The sequence below is a fragment of the Scyliorhinus canicula genome, chromosome 15 (assembly GCF_902713615.1).
Source record: "Scyliorhinus canicula chromosome 15, sScyCan1.1, whole genome shotgun sequence".
In the NCBI taxonomy this organism is placed as follows: Eukaryota; Metazoa; Chordata; class Chondrichthyes; order Carcharhiniformes; family Scyliorhinidae; genus Scyliorhinus; species Scyliorhinus canicula.
In genome coordinates, this window is record NC_052160.1 from 82,007,670 (window position 1) to 82,033,559 (window position 25,890).

Sequence of the window (25,890 nt, forward strand, 5' to 3'; positions counted from 1 at the left end):
CACCTAGGATTTTGGCCAGTATTTTGGCGTCTGCGTTCAGCAATGAGATGGGGCTATTTGTCATTTTTAATGAAATATACTTTTACAATCAGTTTAGAGCAATTTGTTTTATTCCTGAATTTCCCTTCATCTGTGCTGTCTCGAACTCTGCTGACAGAGGGATAGGATGAATCCAGTAGCTGAAAAGGAGGTGCTCAAAAATAAAGTGTTTGATAGAGTAATAGAGGAGAAAGTAGCAACCCGGTCAGTAACCTGATAACTGGAAAAAGAACCAGAGGTGATATGAGAATTTATTTACACAAACCTTTCTGATCTGGAATACACAGTGAATACACAAAGAGGAGTAGAAGCAGATTTTATAATACCTTTCAGAAGAACTGGATAAATACTTGGAAAGCAGAGCTATTGGGCAAAAACAGGGGTGTGAGACTAATTGGAAAACTTCAAAGAACCAGCAGTGGAATGGTGGGCTGAATGGCTTATCTTTATCATTCTATGATCAAATAGTTTTGTGTAAGCGACTCACAGCGCCAAGGACCCTGGGTTCGATTCCGGCCTTGGGCGACTGTCTGTTTGCACATTATCCCCGTGTCTGTGTGGGTTTCCTCCGGGTGCTCCGGTTTCCTCCCACAATCCAGAGATGTGCAGATTAGGTGGATTGGCCATGATAAATTGCCCTTAGTGTCCAAGTGGGGTTACGGGGATAGGGCTGGGGTAGTGGACCTAGCTAGGTTATTCTTTCTACTAGATAGGCCGAATGGCCTCCTGTAGTGTAGGGATTCTGTGAAATCAATGGCACACTGTTGATTCATAGAGGTGAGTGATTAAAGATTCAGGAGTTAAAATATATCCGTAAGCAGGATATAGCTAAAATGCAAGTTGTTTTAGAATACAAATAATGGAGAGCTCAGGCCATCCTGCTGCATTTTGGCTGTCCTGGAACCGCTTTTTCCCTTACCCCAGATGAGGAAGTTTTAGTATTTGCTGCTACTTAGTGGCCAGTGCAGTGCAGTGCAGCCTGAATGAATATTTTTCTCCAATTGTTGACAAATGCAAAGTCAGGCTTCAAATGTGTGCACCAGGAATTTACTTGTCTTGCATTCCAAAGATAAGTTGTGGCATTTGAGGTACCATTGATACTTCCAACAGGTGGATACACATTTTAACAACCCAGGTTCCATACAGCAACATCAGAAATTGTTGCTAAGCGAAAGGAGGAGGCTTTAGGCCATTTTGGTCAAATTGGATTTAAGGAGGGTTTATGAAGGAGGAGAGGAATGGAGGCAGGGGGCTGGAGTCTCTGTTTCTGAGACTGTGTGGAGTTTGTACATTATCCCCATGTTTTGAGTCCAGATGACCCTCTGTCAAAGCCTTGATCATGACCCTTGATTGTCGAGACTCAAAACGTAGTCCAACCGCTTGCAGGAGCAGGTGATGGTGTCGGCCATGCATGGCCAAGGCTTCGGCCATGGATCAGCATGTCCAAGGCCTGGGGCATTCTGTTCAGACATTGGCCAAGGCCCAGGACAAGGCTGCCATCTCAGACAACCATGTGCCAGGGCCGCTTGCACTTTGCAGTGGCGCTCCTCAGCATGGCCCAGTCACAGCAGACCATGGCTCAGAGTGTCGGCGACATTGCCCAGGTGCTGGCCAGCGTGGCGCAGACACAGAGGGAGGTGGCTCAGTCCGAGAGGGAGATGGTGTAGTCACTCACTGATGTGACATAGACCCAGAAGGTGGCACAGTCACAGCGTGATGAGGTGCAGTCCCTGATGGTCCACTTCCTGTGCTCCATGGCCAAAAGCATGCTCTGGCCGAAACCACAGCGGGCCTGCAGGACTGGCAGCACCAGGTGGCAGGGCAGCCTCAGGAGGCAATTCTGCTCGCACCCCCATCCCATGGAGTAGCCTGGGGGCCATCAAGCACCCCGAGGGAGGAGGAGGTGATAGGGCCCATGCTGGTGACTCACGCAGGGATGGTGCTGGAACATCGCAGCACCTCAGACCCCCCCCCCCCCTCTCTCCTGTCCATGGTGCATCTGGTGGGCAGCGAGCAGAACAGGGCAGCACAGCACCTCCTGGTTTACCCGAGCAGCCCATCCAGTCCCGGTCGCGCCGGAAGACGGCACTCAACAGGGATGCTTGTTGCAGGGCAGGAGCTACAGCAGGCTGCCTCCACTCCTGCTGTACCTTCTGGAGAACCACCAAGATAAAGTTGGCACATTTGCTTGTTGCAGGGCACAGTTTAGTGATAGGGACTAGGGCACAAACGTGTACATATTTGTTCACAATAAACACCTGTTACCGCTGTTACAACCTGTCCTGCTGCTCTGTCTGATGGGTGTGAGAGATGGGCTGGTCTGGGTTGGCTGGACGGGTGGGGGGGGGGGGGGGAGAATGGTGCAGGCCCTCTGGGTGGGCCTTGCCCCCCCCCCCCTCCCCCGCCACGGCGACCGTCCCGACCACCAGCACCCCCCCCCCCCACCCACCCCCCCCCCCCTCCCCCCCCCCCCCCCCACCCACCCACGGCAACCGTCCCCACCTCCAGCACCCCAGGGATTCGGCAGGACCGTGATGGAACGGCCAGTTCACATGCAGGGATCACCCAAGTGGACTGTGGGAAATGTTACCATGGGCAGGAGTCAGACGTTGCCATACGATGCGGCACAAGGAGCTCATCTCAGACCGGGTTGTCAAAATCCTCCATCCCGTAGACCAGACCCGCTGTTACTGACAACCCAGGACCCCCACCTCGTAGTGATGCAAGTATGTTTCCCGGAGGGGGTGCAGGTGGGTGGGGGGGGGGGGGGGGGGGGGCGGCCAGGGAGGGAATGCAGAGGGTGTGGGATTGGAATGTGGTGTCCGTACCCCTGGTCAGTCCCTCCTCTAACCCCTCCTAGTCGGTCAACCTGGAGGCGATCAGAGCGTCCCGTGCGCGTTGGCCCTGGCACACAAATTGTGCAGCCTCCCATGCCTGCCTGGGCCCCATATCCTGTCCATCCTCGCCCTTCTCTGCTTCTTCCTCGTCGGACGAAGCCTGGCCTTCATCCTCCTCCACCACATCGCCCCTCTGCTGCATAATGTTGTGGAGGATGCAGCAGGCTGCTACAATGCGGGGGAACCCTCTCAGCATCATACTGGAGGGTGTAGCTGGTCTGGAAAGGGTTAACATCTGTGCCAGATAATTATAGTGCTAGACAACCACTAGATGGCAGCACCAGAGCCACGTATATAAACTGCACTCAGAGGAGATTCCTGCCTTTCCGTATCAGGAGTGACGATAGAGCAGAGTGTTAGAGAGATAGCTTAGTTGGCATGTGTAGTTAAACGTTATTTATATTTCTTCTTATTTAATTAATCATCAATTATAGTTGCAGTTGAATGAATGAACTCATAGATATTAATATTTGTTATTCAATAAATGTTATTTGATTAATTTGAAGACTGATAGTTTTATTGAATTACAACCATCAGACCATTCTGGAAGTAAGCAAAAGAGTTACAAAATATTACAATCACGTAATATAACAGAGAGTCCCTCCACGGTGGTCCTGGCACCTGAATCTCATCTTCAGGAGGCCGAAGCACCGCTCGATCACACTCCTGGTCACTGCATGGGCATCATCGTAGGTCTCCACGTCGGTCTGAGGCCTTCGGATGGGCAACATCAGCCAGGACCGCAGTGGGTAACCCCTGTCATCCAGGAGCCAACCCCTCAGCCGGGGGGGAGGGGGGGGGGGGGAGAATAAAGGAGTCGTGTACACTGCCCGGGTACAGGGCACAGAGGTGAATGATGAGCAGCTGGTGGTCACAGACCAATGGTACATTCATGGAGTTGTACCCCTTTTGGTTTGTGTAGAGCCAGTGGCGTGCAGAGGTCTGGTGATGCCCGGGGCAAATCTTGATTGTATGCCCCTAGGACTCAAGTATAAGGCCTAATATACTGAGAAATATTATGAGAAAGGAAAAAATTTTGAATATATAAACACAGATGAAACATGAAATAAACGCTTTATTCGATTTTAATATAAATCAATCAAATTTATTAAGTTCTTTTCCCCAAATGATACCTCCTGTCACAAAACACCTGAACTACTTCACTTTTTACATCAGCTGTGAGAAATTCTTTTTCAATGCTTATTAAAGCCAGGTTGGTCAGTCGCTCCTGTGACATAGAAGACCTCAGATATGTTTTTATTAATTTCAGTTTTGAAAATGACCTTTCACAGCTTGCGACTGAAAATGCGATTGTAAGCAGTAATCTGTATGAAACACACAGCGTCGGAAAGACATCCCTCCCATACTGCAGTAAAGACTCCAGAGCATCTTTAGGATCAGGGGGAACTCTATTCCCTCCAGCTCGAAGGAGCATCACAAAATCAATAATTTTGTCATATAACTGAATTGCAACCACATCATTGTCATAATAATTTGCAAAGTCTGAACATTCCTTTTTTAATTTCTCTCTTTCTTGTTCATCTTCAATCACTCCTGAATTCAAGTTCAGAAGAAAATAAAATTGGTCACTGAATCTTTGAAGACGGACACTGCGGTCTTCAATTTCAGTTTTTAATCTGTTCACAATCTCTACCATTACTCTATTCATTTCTTCTTGTGCCGTCAGTCCACTATCTCTTGCTGACTCTCCAGGCATTATTCTTCTTCTCCTTGTTCGTGCAATTGGTATTCCCCAATTTGACAATATTCATTGGCTAAATCTATTGCATTGTGGATAATTTCGTCATTCTTCAAATTCAAGATATGAAAAAGTCCTCTCAGATCACAAGAAGCTTCATGGAACCCCATTTTCGGATCCTGCAAACGTTTTGAGACTTTATCCACTGATGATAAAACTGAGTACCAAAAATTTAATAAAGCTATAAACGGGAACTGTTGAATAGAGTTCAGTAGCAATCCTGCATCAGATTTAGTTTCCCTTGAAAATTCTCCTTCCAGCAGGTGTTGAAGGCTTGCAATAACGTTGTCACACTCTTCGTGGATTACTTGCACAGCATCATGGCTGGAACTCCATCTTGTGTCACACTGTCTTTTCACAGTCCGAGTGACAAATGATTTTAACACATCCCAACGAGAAGTAGATGAAGAAAAAATAGTAGAGTTTTTCTAGAATGCCAAAAAATGTAACAACAACAGGTTGCACCTCACTTGCATGGACACAGGCCAAATTGAGGCTGTGGTTCTCGCAGTTCACAAACACAGCTTTTGGGTTAACTTCAAGAATTTTTTGTTGAACACCTCCTCTCACTCCAGCCATAACTGCTGCGTTATCACATGCTTGGCCACGACAGTCATTCATGGAAATTTTGTCTTCTTCCAATTTTTCCTGAATTCTAGTTACCAGGCTGACTGCATCTTTCTTGTTGACTTGAAAAAATCCCAGAAATGTCTCCTTTATTTCTACTTTTCTGTTTTCATCAATATGAACGTAACGCAGAATTTCAGAAACCTGATCTTCATGGGCAATATCTGGAGTTGAATCCAGCATTATGCTAAAATATTTTGCGTCCTTAATTTCGGAAATTATATTTTTCTTGACAGTTTCACCAAGAAGATTGATTATTTCGTTTTGAATTCTGTTGGACAAGTAGGTGACACTTTTTGGTTTCTCTTTCCCTCTCTGCAAGTGTTTTGCTAAGATGTCATCATATTTTGCCAAAAGTCTGATTGTTGCTAGAAAGTTTCCTGTATTTTCACTGACTGTCTCCCCTGGCTCTGATAATCCAGATATTCCTTCTCCTCGATGTCCACGATAGGCCAGATTCTGTTTTGCCAGAAAGGATATAACCTCGACAATCCGTTCAGTTATAGCTTTCCATCTTTTCTTTTCAGCAGACATTTGCTGTTGAAGTTCAGCATCTATCGTAGTTGAATGATGGAGTCGAACTACAAGGTTCAGGTATTCCCTCATGTGAGCTCTATGAGAAGGGCTTTTCTCATGGTCAGGTATTGTTGGATTTAATTTTCTCCAAGTGGAGAAACCGTCTTCCTTTCCAAAGTTTGACACAGACAACAAATGCTCCTTTGAAAACAAAAAGCAAACAAAACAGTAGCATGCTTTCCGATATGGAGAGTATAACAACCATTTTCTCTCCACAATTTCTCCGTTTGTGGAAACTTTATCAAACCACTGTTTGGAAAATGATCTCCCATCCTTCTCAGCAAATGGACCACTTTTATTCTGATATCTTTCAGGGCCATGTTGTAATATTGTCATCTTCAAATGATCTGGAATCGGTTTCTTCAAACAGCCAAAATCGCTTCTTTGCAAAAATATGCAAATATCTTCTTTATTTTCTTCACATGGATCATCATCCTGACAACGAGACTGAGGAGAGAGTATTATGTTCTGACCGAGCTGAATCCGTATCAGAAAAATCCTTCTCTGCACCCACATCATCTTTTACTTCTCCAGGTTCTCCTACTTCTTCTTTACTTCTTTTTATCCATGCATCTAATGCCCCTCTTTGATGGGACTCTTCTTCGACTCTGGCCCTCTTTTTTTTCCTGTTCTGTGCTCCACTCGGTTGTACACGAAATACTCATAACATTTCATTTTCTATCTCAAAAAACGTAAGACGCATGAGAAAATGGGAAGAAAATGGTAAACAATCGGTCAGTTGCAGACGGATAAACCATATTTCATTTCTTTGTTCCTTCGTATCAAATTATTTCACACTGATTCTCCACTGATAATTTTGTGCAATTTATATCATAGACTTGCAAATTAGTGGTATCTGTATTCGAATATTAGCATGTTAAGGAATAAATGTCTCCTATTCTGAGATTAAATGCCATAGCAGTCCTCTGATCATCCAGGCTTCACTCTTACTACATCCCACGTAAATATTTCATTAAATATCGCCAAAAAACCTATAAAAACCGTAGTTGCACCTGTTCTAAAGCTATTCACTGACCTGAGTAGGTAAAAGAACTAATCTAGATGCACAAAAAGCTGAAGAAAAGACGAGTTAAGACTCGAGGAAACGCAGGAACGAACAGCCACGTCTGCTTGTTGCTTTTGATGGTTGCACCACGTACATCATGCGCATGCGTGTGGGGGGGATGGGGAGAAGAACCATTTTCTCTAGACAGAAAGGGTACACCATGTTAAAGGAATAAAGGGCTAACAACTGCCTCTGCAGTGTGGTGAGCCTCCAAAAATTGATTTATCACCGCTGAAATTTTAAAATTACTATCTTATTTCCTTCTCTGGGGCAGCACGGTGGCCTAGTGGTTAGCACAACCGCCTCACGGAACTGAGGTCCCAGGTTCGATCCCGGCTCTGGGTCAATGTCCGTGTGGAGTTTACATATTCTCCCCGTGTCTGCGTTGGTTTCGCCCCCACAACCGAAAAAATGTGCAGAGTAGGTGGATTGGCCACGCTAAATTGCCCCTTAATTGAAAAAAATAATTGGGTAATTCGGGGCAGCAGGGTAGCATGGTGGTTAGCATAAATGCTTCACAGCTCCAGGGTCCCAGGTTCGATTCCCGGCTGGGTCACTGTCTGTGTGGAGTCTGCACGTCCTCCCCCTGTGTGCGTGGGTTTCCTCCGGGTGCTCCGGTTTCCTCCCACAGTCCAAAGATGTGTGGGTTAGGTGGATTGGCCATGCTAAATTGCCCGTAGTGTCCTAATAAAAGTAAGGTTAAGGGGGGGGGGGGTTGTTGGTTTACGGGTATAGGGTGGAAACGTGGGTTTGAGTGGGGTGATCATGGCTCGGCACAACATTGAGGGCCGAAGGGCCTGTTCTGTGCTGTGCTGTACTGTTCTATGTTCTATGTAATCTAAATTTTAAAAAAAAATTTAAAAAAAAAAAAAAAAAAAATTTTTTTTTTTTTCCCCTTCTCTGATTGGATGCCCCCATCCAATGGATGCCCGGGGCCAATGCACCGTCGGCCCCCCCCTCTGCACGCCACTGTGTAGAGCGGCCTGTTATCCGCAGGTACCTATAGGGTGACCTGCATCCCCATTACTCCCTGGACCAAGGGCATCCTGTCAGTGACAGGGTGGGTGCACCATGCACCAAGGTCTGTGAAATCCCTGACAGGTCCCCACTTGGCGCCTGGAAGGACCCTGCCGAAGCTCAGGGCGACCGTCACCTTGACGCTCACCAGGAACGGGTGTCCTCCCCATGCCTTTGCGATGCCAGGTGTGCCACCATACGGCAGATGCGTCGCACTGTCTCTCTGCGCAGCCAAAATCTTTGACGGCATGCCTGGTCCGGAAGGTCCTCGAATGTCAGACGGTGCCGGTACACACAAGGCCTCATGCAACCCCTTCCTTGGCACCTCCTCGGCCTGTTGGGCAATCATCTCTCCAGCCTGAGCGGCTGCCACCTGCCCCTCTGAGGCTGCAGCATCCACCTCCTTTTTGTGCGGCCACAGGGCGTCTCGCGGAGCTGCGGCGAGCAGCAGGGAGGCTACAACTGCTGTTTGAACTCCAGAACCCATTGTCTGCAGGGGGTGAAAGGTCGACATGTTAGCATGGTGCACACAACTGTGCTCAACCAGGTTTGGCAGTACAGGATACTCCCCTGCCCCATCGGTGGCCATCCCCTCACCCCTGCCCCAGCGCCTGACCCTGATGCCAGGGGTATCATAAGCTGACACTGGCCTTACTGGGGGCTGTCGTAGGTGTTGCCCAGAGTGGTCTGTCAGTGGGTGGCGGCTGGTTGGGCAGGGAATTTGGGGCAGGAGGGGCAGTGCGGCAGGTGGGGTGCAGGGGGGTGGGTGCACCCATATGGCCGGTGTCACTGTGCTGAACCAGGGGCCTAGGTGGGTGGTCAATGGGTGGGCAGCAAGTTGGCCGCCGTAATGGCAGTCCGTGACTGGGCACCACCCGAGTCCCGTTTGGGGGGTTTACTCTGGCCACTCTGTCTGTTCTGCCCCCCCCCACTCCTTTCTGGCTCACCCCCTCTCCCGGTCCTGGCAGGGCACCCCTACCCCAGCCAGTGTCTAGCCCGGCAGCCTTCAGACACTCCCTCCGTGCCCAATTCCTCCCTCTCTCTCACACAACAGCCAGGTTCACGATTTTGAACAGCACACGTGGGACCGCACCATCGGGAACTCTGCCCATCAGAGGCAGGAATTGCAGGTAGGCCCACAAATGAGATGCAAACGGTGTTTAAACTATGCGCATCCTGCGACGCATTGACGGCGTTTCCGAGTTGACGAAGAGTCCCGATTTACTGTCAAACTGGCGTCTGCCTCAGTTTTGGCGATGGAAGCTATTCTCCACCCAATCACATTTCCCAATTATTATCCTCATCAACCCTCTGAACTCATCAAAAACCTCCTATTAGGTGAAAACAGTTGGCCAGCACACATCTGTTAAAAACATTCCTTCATTTACATTTGTCCAAGTGACTTTTGATTTTGTCCCAGTTAATTATGTCTCAAAGCTTTCCCACCGGGTTAAACTGACTAGCCTCTATTTGTAGGGTTTATCCTTGATGTTTTTTGAACAAGTGTAAAAGGTGCAATGCTCCTATTGTCACCACCCATCTGTGATTGCCACTTCCGCTTCCCTCAATATCTTCAAATGCATCACATATATAATACCCAGGGACCACTGTAAATAATGATATAATGTTGTTGTCCCCTTGTTCAAGTCCGAGGAAAAAGGCTCTCACTGTCCACCCTATCTAATCCTCTGATCATTTGTATGCCTCAGTTAAGTCACCTCTTAACCTTCTTCTCTCTAACAAAAACAGCCTCAAGTCCCTCAGCCTTTCCTCATAAGATCTTCCCTCCATACCAGGCAACATCCTGGTAAATCCCCTCTGCACCCTTTCCAATGCTTCCACATCCTTCCTATAATGCGGCGACCAGAACTGCACACAATACTCCAAATGCGGCCGCACCAGAGTTTTGTACAGCTGCAACATGACCTCATGGCTCCGAAACTCGATCCCTCTACCAATAAAAGCTAACACACCGTACACCTTCTTAACAACCCTCTCAACCTGGGTGGCAACTTTCAGGGATCTATGTACATGGACACCGAGATCTCTCTGCTCATCAATGGTAAGAATCTTACCATTAGCCCAGGACTCTGTCTTCCTGTTACTGGATAACTTTAAATTGAGGAGAGATAGATATAGGACAGATGTCAGAGGTAGGTTCTTTACTCAGAGAGTAGTATGGGTGTGGAATGCCCATGCCTGCAACAGTAGTGGACTCGCCAACATTAAGGGCATTTACATGGTCATTGGATAAACATATGGATGATAAGGGAATAGTGTAGATGGGCTTTAGATTGGTTTCACAGGTCGGCGCAACATCGAGGGCCAAAGGGCCTGTACTGCGCTGTAATGATCTATGTTCTATCTGGTCCTGGTGATCTATCAACTTAGTTAGACTTTCTAATACCTTGTATAAAGTTTTAGCCAGCCAGTATCTTAGCTACCTTCTGTCCCGGAGTTTGGCTGCATTTCCTCTTCTTTCCCTCTGATCTCTAATCAATCCTGCTTTTACTACCCGCTACTATTTTGCATAATATTTTTAATTGCAATAGACTTAAATAGTGTCTATAAATTACTTTCGGATCAATTACTTTAGGATTCAGTCTTATGTTCACTCCCAGTCTCTTTCTCTTGCCTCTCCATTCCTCTGAGCTTTCTATATTCAGCCTGGTTCTGACTTGATAAACACTCTTTTGTTCCGGTTTCATCTTGCTCTTTATATATGATCATCCAGGGAGTTCTGCCTTTGGTTGCCCTATTTTTCCCCTCTTGGGAATGTACCTCAACTGTACCTGAACCAACTCTCCTTTCATAGAATCAGAGAATTTACCGTGCAGAAAGAGGCCATTTGGCCCATCAAGTCTGCACAGACCCTTGGAAAGAGCACCCGACTTAAGTCCACCCTTCCATCCTATCCCCATAACCCAGTAATCCCAGCTAACCTTTTTGGACACTAACGGCAATTTAACATGACCAATCCACCTAACCTGCACGTCTTCGGACTGAGGGGAAACCCAAGCAGACACAGGGAGAACATGCAGACTCCACACAGTGACCCACTCCAGAAACGAACCCAGGTCCCTGGCGCTATGAAGCAACAATGCTAACCACTGTGCTCCAGTGCCGCTTTGAAGGAAACAATTATTCCACTACAGCTGATTATGCCAATTCTGATTCCAATTTACATGGCATAGATTTGTTCTGATCCCACTGAGATTGGCCCTCCCCTAATTGAGTATGTTTACCTCTAGCTTGCTCCTCGCTTCTTTTCCATGACTAAAGTGAACCTTATGACCCCTGATCACTGTCCCTTAAATGATCCTCCACCTAATCCACCTCATTCTGTAGAAGCAGAAGCAGGACCCGCAATACCTCTTTCATCATTGGGGCCAGAAATGTTCTGATCAAGAAAGTTCTCCTGAGCAAACCATCTCTTCCAAAAACAAAAACAGATTTCAGTATCTTCACGAAACAAATATAACATGTTAGAAATACTCAACAGGTCCAGCAGCAATCAGAACTGAATGCCAGTCAAAGAGCAAAATGCACTTGCCCTAATTAGCTGGCCCTCCCCAATTGTTTGGCAGTCACCCATACCCTCCTGCCTGTCAATACCCTTAAGCGTTTGGGGTGACCACCTCCCAAGCTGTCTACATAATGCTCACCTCACATTGCACCACAGTGACTCATAGTTGCCAGTCAGACTCTGAAAATCGAAGTTCAAGTTACTTCAACTGACGACACTTTCAGCACAGGTGGTTGCCCAGAACAAGAAGTGTCCTGGAGTTCCAACATGGAACAGGACGTTCACTCCACTTGACTGACATGCCCTCCCAGACTCATCTGCTCAGCATTCATTATTTTCCCTTGCGCTAACGTCGCTTTATTTTATGAGTAATTCTAGACAAGTATTGCTTGAGACTTTAGATAATTTATTGAAAAGTTTGGAAGTTAACCCTAACCCTACTTTTATCCCACCAGATCTGATTATTTTAACACGGCATATTGTTAATCAATTGTTAAATGTATAGAATTAGTTACTTTTTATACTTTATCAAATTAGCTTACTTAGTTTTTATGCTAACTCACTAAATATTTGATTAAATTTGATGTTTGCCTATATACTTACCCTAACATGGCTCCTTGTCTTGAGATCTGGTCTACCCAAGAGTAAGGTTTCTCAACCTGACTCTGGAATCACCACACAAATGTGCTAGCTATCTGCGTCCAGCATGTCATGAAGATTATTTCTGGGCTGTTGTGATAATCAGTCTTTACTGTCACAAGTAGGCTTACATTGACACTGCAATTACGTTACTGTGAAAAACCCCGAGTCACCACACTCTGTAGTCCTCCACACCCTTCTCATAGTGTGGCGACCAGAATTGTGAGCAATATTTCAAGTGTGGCCTTACCAAGGTTCTATACAACTGTAGCATGACTTGCCAGTTTTTATACTCGATGCCCCGTCCAATGAAGGCAAGCATTCCGTATGCTTTCTTGACTACCTTGCCCACTTATGTTGCCACTTTCAAAGATCTGTGGACCTGGATGACTTTCTACATTCCTAAGAATTTCACCATTTATGGTATATTTCCCCTCTATGTTAGACCTACCAAAATGCATTACCTCACATTTGTCAGGATTAAACTCCATTTGCCATTTCTCTGCCTGTTCTAGTACACGGAGGGAGAATTCAGAATGTCGAATTCACCCAACTACACGTCTTTCGGGACTTGTGGGAGGAAACCCACACAGATTTGGGGAGAAAGTGCAGACTCCGCACAGACAGTGACCCAAGCCGGGAATTGAACCTGCGAGCCTGGAGCTGTGAAGCAACTGTGCTACGCACTGTGCTACCGTGCCACTCACAACACAGCTCAAGTGATTTTCTATGCTGCATATACCAAACTTCCTGATGTCCACATGGACAATATCCTCCTGAAAGAACATCAGCAACTGACAGCTAATGAATCACTCCAGTTGCCAGAGGACCTCAAAACAAAACTATGCGCTTGCCTGAAATCTTGCAACCCTACCTTAAGACATCTCACACCTTTCAAACTGACCGGCCCACCTCTTAATGGTATACTTCCTGGCTGATTGCAATCTAATAACTGGCCTGAGTGGTGAGGTCCCAAGTTTCAGCCCTCGACAGAAAACCTGGACAACCAGGGAAGATGTAGCCACATTCACAAGCACAAATTGGAACTGTGGATATACCAAGTTAGGCCATCGTCCACATACTGAACTTCTATACTTGAGAAATCCATTCCTGGTGGCATCACAACCACTAAAACTGTTGGTTTGTTAGTGCTTCTCCCCGACTGCACTATTCCGAGCCTTCACTCTTTATGCTGCTCTGCCTCGTGTTCTCTGACCCACCCCACCATTTGTGTTTCACCTGCCAGAAGAATGTTTTGGGGGTACTTTTTGTTAACTAGATTAGCATTCGAATTCTCTTTGCCAGCCTTATAGTACCTTCAATCCCTTTCAATTATCCACAAATTAATTTCACATTTCTAATTCTTTACTTTGAAAGGTCACTCCTTATATTGATCACAATATGAAAGCAAGGTTGCTCACCAATGTTCATGCCATTTTACCATAGATCAAAGAATACAGGACAGGAACAGGCCCTTCGGCCGAAGCTTGTACTGGTCATACAATCACCCTTGCCCAAAACCCTCAGGACTGCCTAGTGCATTATCCCTCTATACCCATCCTATCCATACATTTCTCGAGATGCCTTTTGAACGCTGTTAATGTGTCTGCTTCCACAACCTCCCTGAGCAATGTGCTCCAGGCACTCACCCACTCACCATCATCTGTGTAAAGAACCAGCTTGCACATCTCCTCTAAACTTTGCCCCATGGAATTTAAACCTATGCCCCCTGGTGACTGACCTTGGCAAAGAGGCCTGCCCATCCACTCTATCCATGCCCCTCATAATCCTGTAAACCTCTATCGGGTCACCCCCCGACCTCCGTCTTTCTAATGAAAACAGTCCGAGTCTATTCAGCCTCTCCACACAGCTAACACCCTCCAGACTAGCTGACATCTTGGTAAACTTCCTCTGCACCCTCGCCAAACCGACCACACTCATCTCATAGTGTGGCGACCAGAATTGTGAGCAATATTTCAAGTGCGGCCTTACCAAGGTTCTTTACAACTGTCACGTGACTTGCCAGTTTTTATACTTGATGCCCCATCCAATGAAGGCAAGTATTCCGTATGCTTTCTTGACTACCTTGTCCACTTGTGTTGCCACATTCAAAGATCTGTGGACCTGGATGCCCAGATCTCTGACTTTCTATATTCCTAAGAGTTTCACCATTTACGGTATATTTCCCCTCTATGTTAGACCTACCAAAATGCATTACCTCGCATTTGTCTGGATTAAACTCCATTTGTCATTTCTCTGCCCAAGTCTCTAACCTATGTCCTGCTATATCCTCTGACAATCCTCAACACTATCTGCCACTCCACCAGCTTTGGTGTCATCCACAAACTTACTAATCAGACCAGCTACATTTTCCTCTAAATCGTTTATGCATACTACAAACAGAGGCGTCAGCACCGATCTCGGTGGAACATCACTAGTCACAACCTTCCATTCAGAAAAACACCCTTCTACTGCTACCCTTTGCCTTCTGTGACCGAGCCAGTTCTGTATCCATCTTGCCACCTCATCTCTGATCCCATGTGACTTCACCTTTTGTACCAGTCTGCCATGAGACACCTTGTCAAAAGCTTTACTGAAGTCCATGTAAACATCCACCACCCTCCCCTCATCAATCATCTTTGTCACCTCCTCAAAAAACCCGATCAAGTTAGTGAGGCATGACCTCCCCTTCACAAAACCATGCTATCGCTAATGAGTCCATTTGTTTCCAAATGGGTATAAATCCTGTCCCTGAGAATTGTTTTCAATACTTTACCTACCATCGACGTGAGGCTCACCGGCCTATAGCTTCCTGGATTATCCCTGCTACCCTTCTTAAACAGTACCACATTAGCTATTCTCCAGTCTTCTGGGATCGCACCTGCAGCCAATGAGGATACAAAGATGTCAGTCAAGGTCCCAGCAATTTCCTGCCTTGCTTTCCTCAGTATTCTGGGGTAAATCCCATCCGGCCCAGGAGACATATCGACCTTAATGTCTTTTAAAAGACCCAATACCTCTTCCTTTTCAATGTTAACATGACTAAGACTGTCCACACACACTACCCAAGAATTATCTTCCACAAATTATTTTTCTTGGTGAACACTGATGCAATGTACTCATTTAGTACCTCACCCATTTCCTCTGGCTAAACACAGATTCCCCCCAATGCCCTGAAGTGGTCCAATCCTTTCCCTGGCCACCCTCTTGTTTTTTTACATACGAATAAAAAGCTTTGGGATTCACCTTAATCCTACTTGCCAAGGACTTTTCATGACCCCCTCCTAATTTCCCACTTAAGTACCTTCCTATTTTCTTTATACTCAAGGGTTTCAACTGTCCCCACCCTTCTTAGACCGCACAAAAGCTTTCTTTTTCTTTTTGACGAGGTTCACAATATCTCTCGTTATCCAAGGCTGCCTAAACTTCCCATACTTATCCTAGTTCTCTCAGGAAAGTGACTTTCCTCAATTCTAATCAACTGACACTTGAGACTCCCATATGTCCGATGTTGATTTACCATCCAATAGCTGCACCCAATCCAAATTCCTGACAAATGTTATCATAATTTACCTTTCCCCAGTTTAGCACCTTAAACGCGAAGATCACCCTCATCCCTATCCAAAATTACCCTAAAACTTATGGAATTGTGGTCACTATCCCCAAAATGTTGCCCTACTAAAACCTCAACCACCTGTACAGGCTCATCCCCAATACCAGGTCCAGTACTGCCCCTTCCCTAGTCGGGCTATTTACATATTGCATCAGGAAACCTTTCTGGATGCACCTTACAAGCTGTGCCTCATCCAAGCCCCGAGCACTAAGGGGGTCTATTTTATGCAACACTTAACATTCATACTCTGGTATCAACAGGCAACAGCGCAGATTTTTTAAAAATTCATTCATGTGATGTGGATGTCACTGGCTGGGCAAACATTCATTGCATATCCCTAATTCCCCTTCAACTGAGTGGGTTGCCAGGTGTAGAGCATTTGAGTCAACCACTTTGCTGTGTATCTGGAGTCACAGATAGGCCAGCCCTAAAGGACATTTATTATCCAACAATCGACAACGGATAACGGTCATTAGACATTTAATTCCAGGTTTTTCTCGAATTCAAATTTCACCATCTGCCATGGTGGGATTCAAACCCAGGTCACCAGATCACTACCCTGGGTCTTTGGATTACTAGTCCAGTGACAATACCATTACACCATTACCTTCCCTGTCCTCCCAATCCCAAAGTCGAGGTGTTCTTCCCTCTAGTACTAACAGCACCTATGTTCAAAGAAGGAGGCTGATCCAATCAAAAATCTTCCAAGAAACCAGTTGTCTTAAGTCGATCATGTCAACCACCTCAATTTATTGTGTGCATCAAGACGAGCTGGAGAACAGAACAATTCCCTTTCAAGCACTCCATAATACTATTGAGTATTCCCACATTCATCCTAGCATGACCAGATTAAAGCTATTCTACCTCATTCCCTTAATGACACCAGCAAGATTCATTTGCCAAATCAGTCATCTTGCTTCCTCACATTGCCAATTGCGACGATACAACTCTAACAGGAATTTGACAGTCATCCAGACTTAGCTCCGTTAAATGTCCGTTCTCTGCCCACAGATGCCGCCAGACCTGCTGAGATTGTCCAGCATTTTCTGCTTATGTTTCACATTCCAGGATCTGCATCAATTTGTTTTTAGTCAAATCCGAGTTGTGGCTTTGTGTCTACTTGGAAATGGACTGACTAACCAGTTTCACCCAAGACCCTTGGAGCCAGAATAAACTTTTGTGATGCTGGAATGGGTTAGATTTATACCCAGGTTCCAGAGGCAAAAAAGCAGTAGCCAATTCATTATGCTACCCCAAAACACTAAATATTCGCTGCCTGTTTAAAAAATCTAATATAAATTAACAATACTCCAGGTCATTCCTCTTCTCTTGGGCAGCTCCAAATGAGTTATAACCAGCAGTCATGCCATGCCCTTGGCTTCAACACATGTAATTTTCCAATCAAAGCACCTGTCACTACGCACAAGTTAAGGCCAGATTAGCAAAAAAGTTTTATTCCCCTCACCCTTCACTAACGCAGCTCCTTAATATAACTCTGCTGATTATAGGCAGCAGGGTAGCATGGTGGTTAGCATAAATGCTTCACAGCTCCAGGGTCCCAGGTTCGATTCCCGGCTGGGTCACTGTCTGTGTGGAGTCTGCACGTCCTCCCCCTGTGTGCGTGGGTTTCCTCCGGGTGCTCCGGTTTCCTCCCACAGTCCAAAGATGTGCGGGTTAGGTGGATTGGCCATGCTAAATTGCCCGTAGTGTCCTAATAAAAGTAAGGTTAAGGGGGGGGGTTGATGGGTTACGGGTATAGGTTGGATACGTGGGTTTGAGTAGGGTGATCATGGCTCGGCACAACATTGAGGGCCGAAGGGCCTGTTCTGTGCTGTACTGTTCTATGTTCTATATCATGCAAGATGCCTTCTGGTACTAAAAGGTCACCCAGATCTAAGTTACACATGAAACCAAAGACAAAACTACATTAATTAGAATAGCAGTTGAGACATCTTTTGAAGATGGAACAGAACCCAGTTCATAATCAAACACACTAAAAAGCTGGAATTGATCAGAAACATATTGGTTTATTCACTCATTAAGCTCAAAAGAGGAAGCAGAGAGGCTGCAGAAGGACTTGGATAGGGTAGGAGAGTAGTCAAAGAAGTGGCAGGTGGAAAACAATGTGGAAAAGTGACAGGTTTTGCACTCTAGTCGGAAGAATAGAGGTTTAGACTATTTTCTAAATGGGAAAGGGCTTCAGCAATCAGAAGCATAAAGGGAGGACTCCTTGTTCAGGATTTCCTCAACGCTAACATGCAGGTTCACAGTTCGGAAGGCAAACGTAATGGAAGCATTCATGTTGAGGGGGCTAGAATACATAAGCAGGGATGTACTGTTGAGGTTGTATACAAGGCTCTGGTCAGATCCCATTTAGAATATTGTGAGCAGTTTTGGACCCCTTATCAAAGGAAGAGGCCTTGGAGAGGGTGGTTCACAATGATGATCCCGGGAATGAAGTCCTTGCCATATGAGGAGCAGTTCAGGACTCTGGGAGTTTATGGGTCTGTACTCGATGGAGTTTATGGGTCTGTACTCGATGGAGTTTATAAGGATGGGGGGGGGGGGGGGGGGGTCTCCAAATTTGTTTTTGTTTTTTTAAATAAATTAAAATCACTAAGTACCAGAAAGTAAGAGAATCAGAAATTAAACATTTTCCAGCTACTAAAATTGAAGATAAAACTGCATTCTTATTCAAGCTCAACTTTATTTAATACAACAGGTATTTTCAGAGGTTTGTAATATTAAACAATAGGGAACAACAATGATTTTGTTTTGAACAATGGGAAACAGAGCTCTATTAAACACTCAATATTCTATACACACATAGCAAAATACAAATCAAAATCTTGGAATTACAAAAAAACCCATAGAAATCCTTTTTATTTTAAAATAGTGACTATTTGTAACTATTGCATTTAAATATACAGGTACATGTATGGATCACTACCTTCCTGTCGAAATATTTGACAGTTGCAGCACTCCTTAGGAGGCTGTCATTAACTTTCTACACAACTAATTGTCAGAATTTCTGTTCGTCGATAGCTCCTCTCATTACCTCCTTGAAAGTTGATGTTTAACACATTATTTATATGGTATACAGGTCACTGCATAAACTACAGTGTTAAAGGCCCCAAAGAATCAGAAGATGATGCTGTATTTGAAAGTGAGATTTTCTTCCTCATCTGATCCAATGCTGCCTGTTTCTCCCTCAGCATTTCTTTGAGGCGATTTATTTTCTCATCTCGGACCGTTTCGTCTACCTCGAGTGGGTTTAATGAGAGGCCTGCGGCGTTTCCCCCGTCAGAAGGATCTGACTTATGAAAGGATTGATTTGTGCTCCTCTCCTCCTTGGCAACCAGACTGTTCAGTTCAAGTGCGGATGAAACTTCAAGACAGCTTGGTGACTTTGGGAGGGAATTCTCAGTGTCGACACTCTCCAGGCTTTTCATGTCAAGATCCCCACACGTATCCATTTGGGAGCCAGCAGAGGTTTCAGAACAAGGGTCCACTTCAGGCTGCTTTCTCCGCTTGGCAGTTACCGATTGATCAGTCCAGTCTGGGTTTACACAATCAGAGGTCGGAGTCTCAGCTTCAACCTGCATGGAAAAGTAGAAAGAATTAGCTTTTAAATCTTGTAACTGAGTCTGCTTCACACATAGAATCTCTTAAACCCTGCACTCCCTGCCATTTGCCCTTTCCTAGCCCCTTCGCTCCCTCCTGCTCAACGCTTTCCTCTCCCAACCTCTTACTGCTTCCCACTTGCCCCTCTCCTCAGCCCGCCCACTCCAATCGCCACCGCTCACTCTTTGCCTTTATCCTTCCTATTTCATTCCCCCTCATGTGTACATGAAGCCTTGAACCCATCAAATGTTATCTGTTCATGCAATATGGCACCAAATAGCACATTCGTATTACATTGATTAAAGGCAGGCCTTTATTTTATGTATTTTCATTGTAAACTCCAATGCCTGCATTCAATAGGACAGTACCAGGACAAAAAGGCTGCACCATTGTGACAAACTCCACCAGAACCGGAACAGGACCAGTGTCCGAGCAGATCCCCCACCCAAAGTACATCTGTGCCCTTGTTATCCTCAAGTGTTTCTTCCAATAGTATTCAACATGGAGAACTGATTCATGAGCTTTGAGGCAGGGGTTAGAGTCGTGATATTCGGCGCTAATTAACAGGTTTCCTTGGCCAAGTTTGACTTGATGCCACGAGACATCACGGGGTCCAAGTAATGTTTTGACTCTGTACCACTGTGATGCCATCTCTGTTTCTTCTATCCTGGTAAGGCAGGATATACCCAGATATAGTGATGTACAAATCTGGGATACTGAAAGCTTCAAAGACCTACCATCTCCAACAATGAAAATGGGCATGTTTACTGGCAATTGCACAGTGTTGAGTTTCGTCCCACTCTAAGTTCAGCAAATACTGAAGCAGCCCATGCCTGCATGCATCAAGACCTGGACAACATTCAGGCATCGGCTGATGAAGAAGAATAAAGAAAAATTACAGCACATGAACAGGCCCTTCGGCTCTCCAAGCCTGCGCCGACCCAGATCCTCAATCTAAAACTGTCGCCTATTTTCTAAGGATCTGTATCCCTCTGCTCACTGCCCATTCATGTATCTGTCTAGATACATCTTAAATTACGCTATCATGCCTGCCTCTACCACCTCCACCGGCAATGCATTCCAGGCACCCACCACCCTCTGCTTAAAGAACTTTCCACGTTTATATCCCTGAAACTTTTCACCTTGAACTCGCGACACCTAGTAAGGAGCTGGTTTAGCACACTGGGCTAAATCGCTGGCTTTTAAAGCAGACCAAGGCAGGCCAGCATCACGGTTCAATTCCCGTACCAGCCTCCCCGAACAGGTGCCGCAATGTGGCGACTAGGGGCTTTTCACAGTAACTTAATTGAAGCCTACTTGAGACAATAAGCAATTTTCATTTTTAATTTCATCGAGTCCCCCACTCTGGGGAAAAAGCATCTTGCTATCCACCCTGTCTATACCTCTCATGATTTTGTAGACCTAAATGAAGTCCTCCCTCCTTCTAATGAAAATAATCCTAATCTACTCAACCTCTCTTCATAGCTAGCGCCCCCCATACCAGGTAACATCCTGGTGATTCTCCTCTGCATCTTCTCCAAAGCATCCACATCCTTTTGGTAATGTGGCGACCAGAACTGTACGCAGTATTCCAAATGTGGCCGAACCAAAGTCTTATGCAACTGTAACATGACCTGCCAACTCTTGTACTCAATACCCCTTCTGATGAAGGAAAGCATGCGGTATGCCTTCTTGACCACTCCATCGACCTGCGCAGTCACCTTCAGGGTACAATGGACCTGAACTCCCAGATCTCTCTGTACATCAATTTTCCCAGGGCTTTTTTATTTACCGTATAGTTTGCTCTTGAATTGGATCTTCCAAAATGCATCACCTCGCATTTGCCTGGATTTAACTCCATCTGCCATTTCTCCGCCCAACTCTCCAATCTATCTATGTTCTGCTGCATTCTCTGACAGTTCCCTTCACGATCTGCTACTCCACCAATCTTAGTATCATCTGCAAACTTGCTAATCAGACCACCTATACCTTCCTCCAGATCATTTATGTATATCACAAACAACAGTGGTCCTAGTACGGATCCCTGTGGAACACCACTAGTCACATTTCTCCATTTTGAGACACTCCCTTCCGCTACTACTCTCTGTCGCCTGTTGCCCAGCCAGTTCTTTATCCATCTAGATAATACACCCTGGACCCCATGAGACTTCACTTTCTTCATCAGCCTACCATGGGGACCTTATCAAATGCCTTACTGAAGTCCATGTATATGACATCTACATCCCTTCCCTCATCAATCAACTTTGTCACTTCCTCAAAGAATTCTATTAAGTTGGTAAGACATGACCTTCTTGGCACAAAACCATGTTGCCTATCACTGATAAGCCCATTTTCTTTGAAATGGGAATAGATCCCATTAGAATAGAATAGTGTCTTCTCCAGCAGCTTCCCTACCACTGATGTCAGGCTCACCAGTCTATAATTATCTGAATTATCCCTGCTACCATTCTTAAACAAGGGGACAACATTCGCAATTCTCCAGCCCTCTGGTACCTCACCCGTGTTCAAGGATGCTGCAAAGGTATCTGTTAAGGCCCCAGCTATTTCCTCTCTCACTTCCCTCAGTAACCTGGGATAGATCCCATCCGGACCTGGGGACTTGTCCACCTTAATGCCTTTTAGAATAACCATCACATCCTCCCTCCTTATGCCGACTTGACCTAGAGTAATCAAACATCTATCCCTAACCTCAACATCCGTCATGCCCCTCTCCTCGGTGAATACCGATGCAAAGTACTTGTTAAGAATCTCACCCATTTTCTCTGACTCCACGCATAACTTTTGTCCGTTGTCCTTGAGTGGGCCAACCCTTTCTCTAGGTGCCCTCTTGCTCCTTATATATGAATGAAAGGCTTTAGGGTTTTCTTTAACTCTGTTTGCTAAAGATATTTCATGACCCCTTTTAGCCCTCTTGATTCCTCGGTTTCAGATTGATCCTACATTCCCGATATTCTTCCAAACCTCGTCTGTCTTCAGTCGCCTAGACCTTATGTATGCTTCCTTTTTCCTCTTAGCTAGTCTCACAATTTCACCTGTCATCCATGGTTCCCTAATGTTGCCATTTCTATCCCTTTTTTCACAGGGACATGTCTGTCCTGCACTCCAATCAACCTTTCCTTCAAAGACTCCCACATTTCAAATGTGGATTTACCTTCAAACAGCTGTTCCCAATCCACATTCCCCAGCTCCTGCCGAATTTTGGTACAGTTGGCCTTCCCCCAATTTAGCACTCTTCCTTTAGGACCACTCTCGTCTTTGTCCATGAGTATTCTAAAACTTACGGAGTTGTAATCACTATTTCCAAAGTAATCACCGACTGAAACTTCAGTTTCATCCCATGAGTGGCAAGTGCCAGACAATGACCGTCTCCACCAAGAGACAATCTAACCATCTCCCCTTGATGTGCAACAGCATTGCCACCACTGAACCCCCACCCCAACATCGGCCAGAAATCTGGATCAGCCATATAAATACATGGCTACAAGAGAAAGTGATAGACTGCACATTCCATGATGAGTAACTCACCACCTGACTCCGCAAACCCTGTCCATCTCTATGCTGCTTTTCATGAAACACTGATGCAATTAACTTTTACAGTATCATTTTTGTGAACCTATAGTTTCAGGGAATAATCTATTTTGCATCTTTAAGTCATCACAACAGAGTGATTTTCTGTTGAGTTTCTACTCCTTATCATTGTTTTTCCTTGCAAAAGGTTTCTTACATTTCAGCATACCATATTGCATTCCTGCTAAACGTCAGTCTTGCATGGTCATTCCTGCCAAACTTGTTGATTAAACTTGACGAACAGCTCGTGGGAGTAATAATAATAATCAAGTTACTGTGAAAATCCCCTCATTCCCTCATGTGAAAGTCGCCACATTCCGGTGCCTGTTCGGGTACACTGAGGGAGAACTCAGAATGTCCAATTCACCGAACAGGCACATCTTTCGGGACCTATGGGAGGAAACCAGAGCACCCGGAAGAAACCCACGCAGACACGGGGAGAACATACAGACTCCGCACACAGTGACCCAAGCGGGAATCGAACCCGGGATCCTGGTGCTGTGACGCAACAGTGCTAACCACTGTGCTATTGTTTCTCCAAAAAAATAATTGTAGGTACTTCAAACTTGGGCCAAACCACAAACTTGAAAATAAAGTCAGAAGAACACAGAAAATGATTTTCATACTCTCAGATGTTACCATAGTAATTTATCACGGTTTCTTAAAAGGTACAGTAGGAGCAGCATGGTGGCGCAGCGGTTAGCAATGCTGCCTCACGGCACCGAGGTCCCAGGTTCGATCCCGGCTCTGGGTCACTGTCCGTGTGGAGTTTACAAATTCTCCCCGTGTTTGCGTGGGTTTCGCCCCCACAACCCAAAGGTGCAGGGTAGGTTGACTGGCCACACTAAATTGCCCTTTAATTGGAAAAAATGAACTGGGTACTTTTTTTTTAAAAAAGCTATAGTAACAAGGTAAAGTCAAGAGTGTGATGGAAAAACACTCCAGCAGCCCAGTGGTGACAGCCACCCTCCAATCCTGGAACCAACTGCGGCAGCAATTTGGCCTGACCAAAATGTCGGACAAGGCTCCCATCTGCAACAACCATAGGTTCACACCAGCACTGACTGACGCCACCTTCAAAAGGTGGAGGCAGGACGGGGGGACACTGACAGTCAGGGACCTATACACGGACGACAGGATCGCAACACTGGACGAACTGACAGAGAAATTTCAGCTAGCTGGGGGGAACATGCTGCGGTACCTCCAGCTCAAAAACGTCCTACGAAAGGAGACAAGGACGCACCCACAACTGCCACGACAGACACTACTGGAAGACCTACTGGACGCAAGTATCCTAGAGAAAGGGAACTGTAGTGACATGTATGACCGACTGGTAGAAAGGGACGACACCGTACTGGACGCAACAAGAAGGAAATGGGAGGACGACCTGGGGATGCAGATAGGGTGGGGACTCTGGAGCGAAGCACTACATAGGGTCAACTCCACCTCCACGTGCGCAAGGCTCAGCCTGACGCAACTAAAAGTGGTACATAGAGCCCACTTAACAAGAAACCGTATGAGCAGGTTCTTCCCGAAGGTGGAGGACAGATGCGAGCGGTGCCAAAGAGGCCCGGCCAACCACGCCCACATGTTCTGGTCTTGCCCCAGACTTGTTGCGTACTGGACAGCCTTCTTCGAGGCTATGTCCAAAGTGGTGGGGTGAGGGTGGAGCCATGCCCGATAGTGGCGGTCTTCGGGGTTTCAGACCAGCCAGATCTATTCCTGGGGAGGAGGGCGGACGCCCTTGCCTTTGCCTCCCTGATCGCCCGCCGTAGAATCCTGTTTGGCTGGCGGTCAGCAGCACCGCCCAGAGCTGCAGACTGGCTGTCCGACCTCTCGGAATCTCTCCAAATGGAGAAAATCAAATTCGCCATCCGAGGGTCGGACGACGGCTTCCACAGAACGTGGGAGCCATTCATGCAACTGTTCCGGGACCTATTTGTGGCCAACGAACAAGAGGAAGAATAGTCGGGTGGCCAAGAATCAGGGGGAAAATGGATGGGAATCGGGGGAAGGTTGCCCGGGAGGGGGGGGGGGGGGGGGGGGGGGGCTACGGGTTCGTTATGGGGGTTTGATGGCTAGCTAAGGCCCAAAACCAAACTGTAAATAAATGCCTATAAACATGTGCCTCGGCCATATTGGGGAATGTAAAATATGTATGCCGGCTAAAGGGGGGGCGGCCACAGTTATTATTACGAAGATGCTTACCTGTAAATATATGTGTTAATTTTTCCGTGTTCTTTTTTTTTTCTCTCTCTAACAATTTGTAATTTGTTCAATGTAAAACATGAAAACTGAATAAAAAACATTTATTTAAAAAAAGTGTGATGGAATGCTGTCCTCTTGCTTGGATGAGTGCAATTCCAACTACACTTAAGCTCGATAGCATCACGAACAAGGCAGCCTGCTTGATGGGCACCGCGTCCATCACCTTAACATTCACAAACTCCAACATCATGCAATGTGGCAGCACAGTGTGTCATCTACGTTGCACTGCAGCAACTCACCAAGGCTCCATTGACAATACCTGCAAAACCTGCAACTTGGAAGGACAAGGGCAGCAGCCGCATGACGACACCACCTTCAAGTTCCTCTCCAATTCATACACCATCTTGGCTTGGAACTATCATCACCATCAAAACCCTGGATCTTCCTCTCTCACAGCACTGTGAGTGTACCTTTACCAAATGGACTGCAGCTCACCACCACCTTCTCAAGGGCAATTAAGAATGGGCAACAGATGCTAACCTTATCATTGAAGACCACATCCAGTGAATAAACAAAAAAAAAGGAGGCTAAATTGGAATAAGCTATGCTAGCAGGCTGTGTGATTATCCCGCATTCAATGCAGATAATAGATACAAACTGCAGTGTCTGCTCATCTCCACAATTGTGGAATGCAGCCCAGAGCTAAACCTG

General features: G+C 46.0%; 1 protein-coding gene across 3 annotated transcripts in view; it reads right to left on the minus strand.

The window, feature by feature from the left end:
• Positions 1-18,446: 18,446 nt before the first annotated feature.
• The window catches only part of LOC119978415, a 34,314-nt gene continuing 26,870 nt past the window's right edge, over positions 18,447-25,890 (minus strand). For all 3 annotated transcript variants that reach the window (XM_038820047.1, XM_038820048.1, XM_038820046.1), the window contains exon 4: positions 18,447-19,358. In XM_038820047.1, coding sequence (XP_038675975.1) covers positions 18,876-19,358 — 483 coding nt within the window. In that variant the 3' untranslated portion in view covers positions 18,447-18,875. The remainder of the gene's footprint in view (positions 19,359-25,890) is intronic.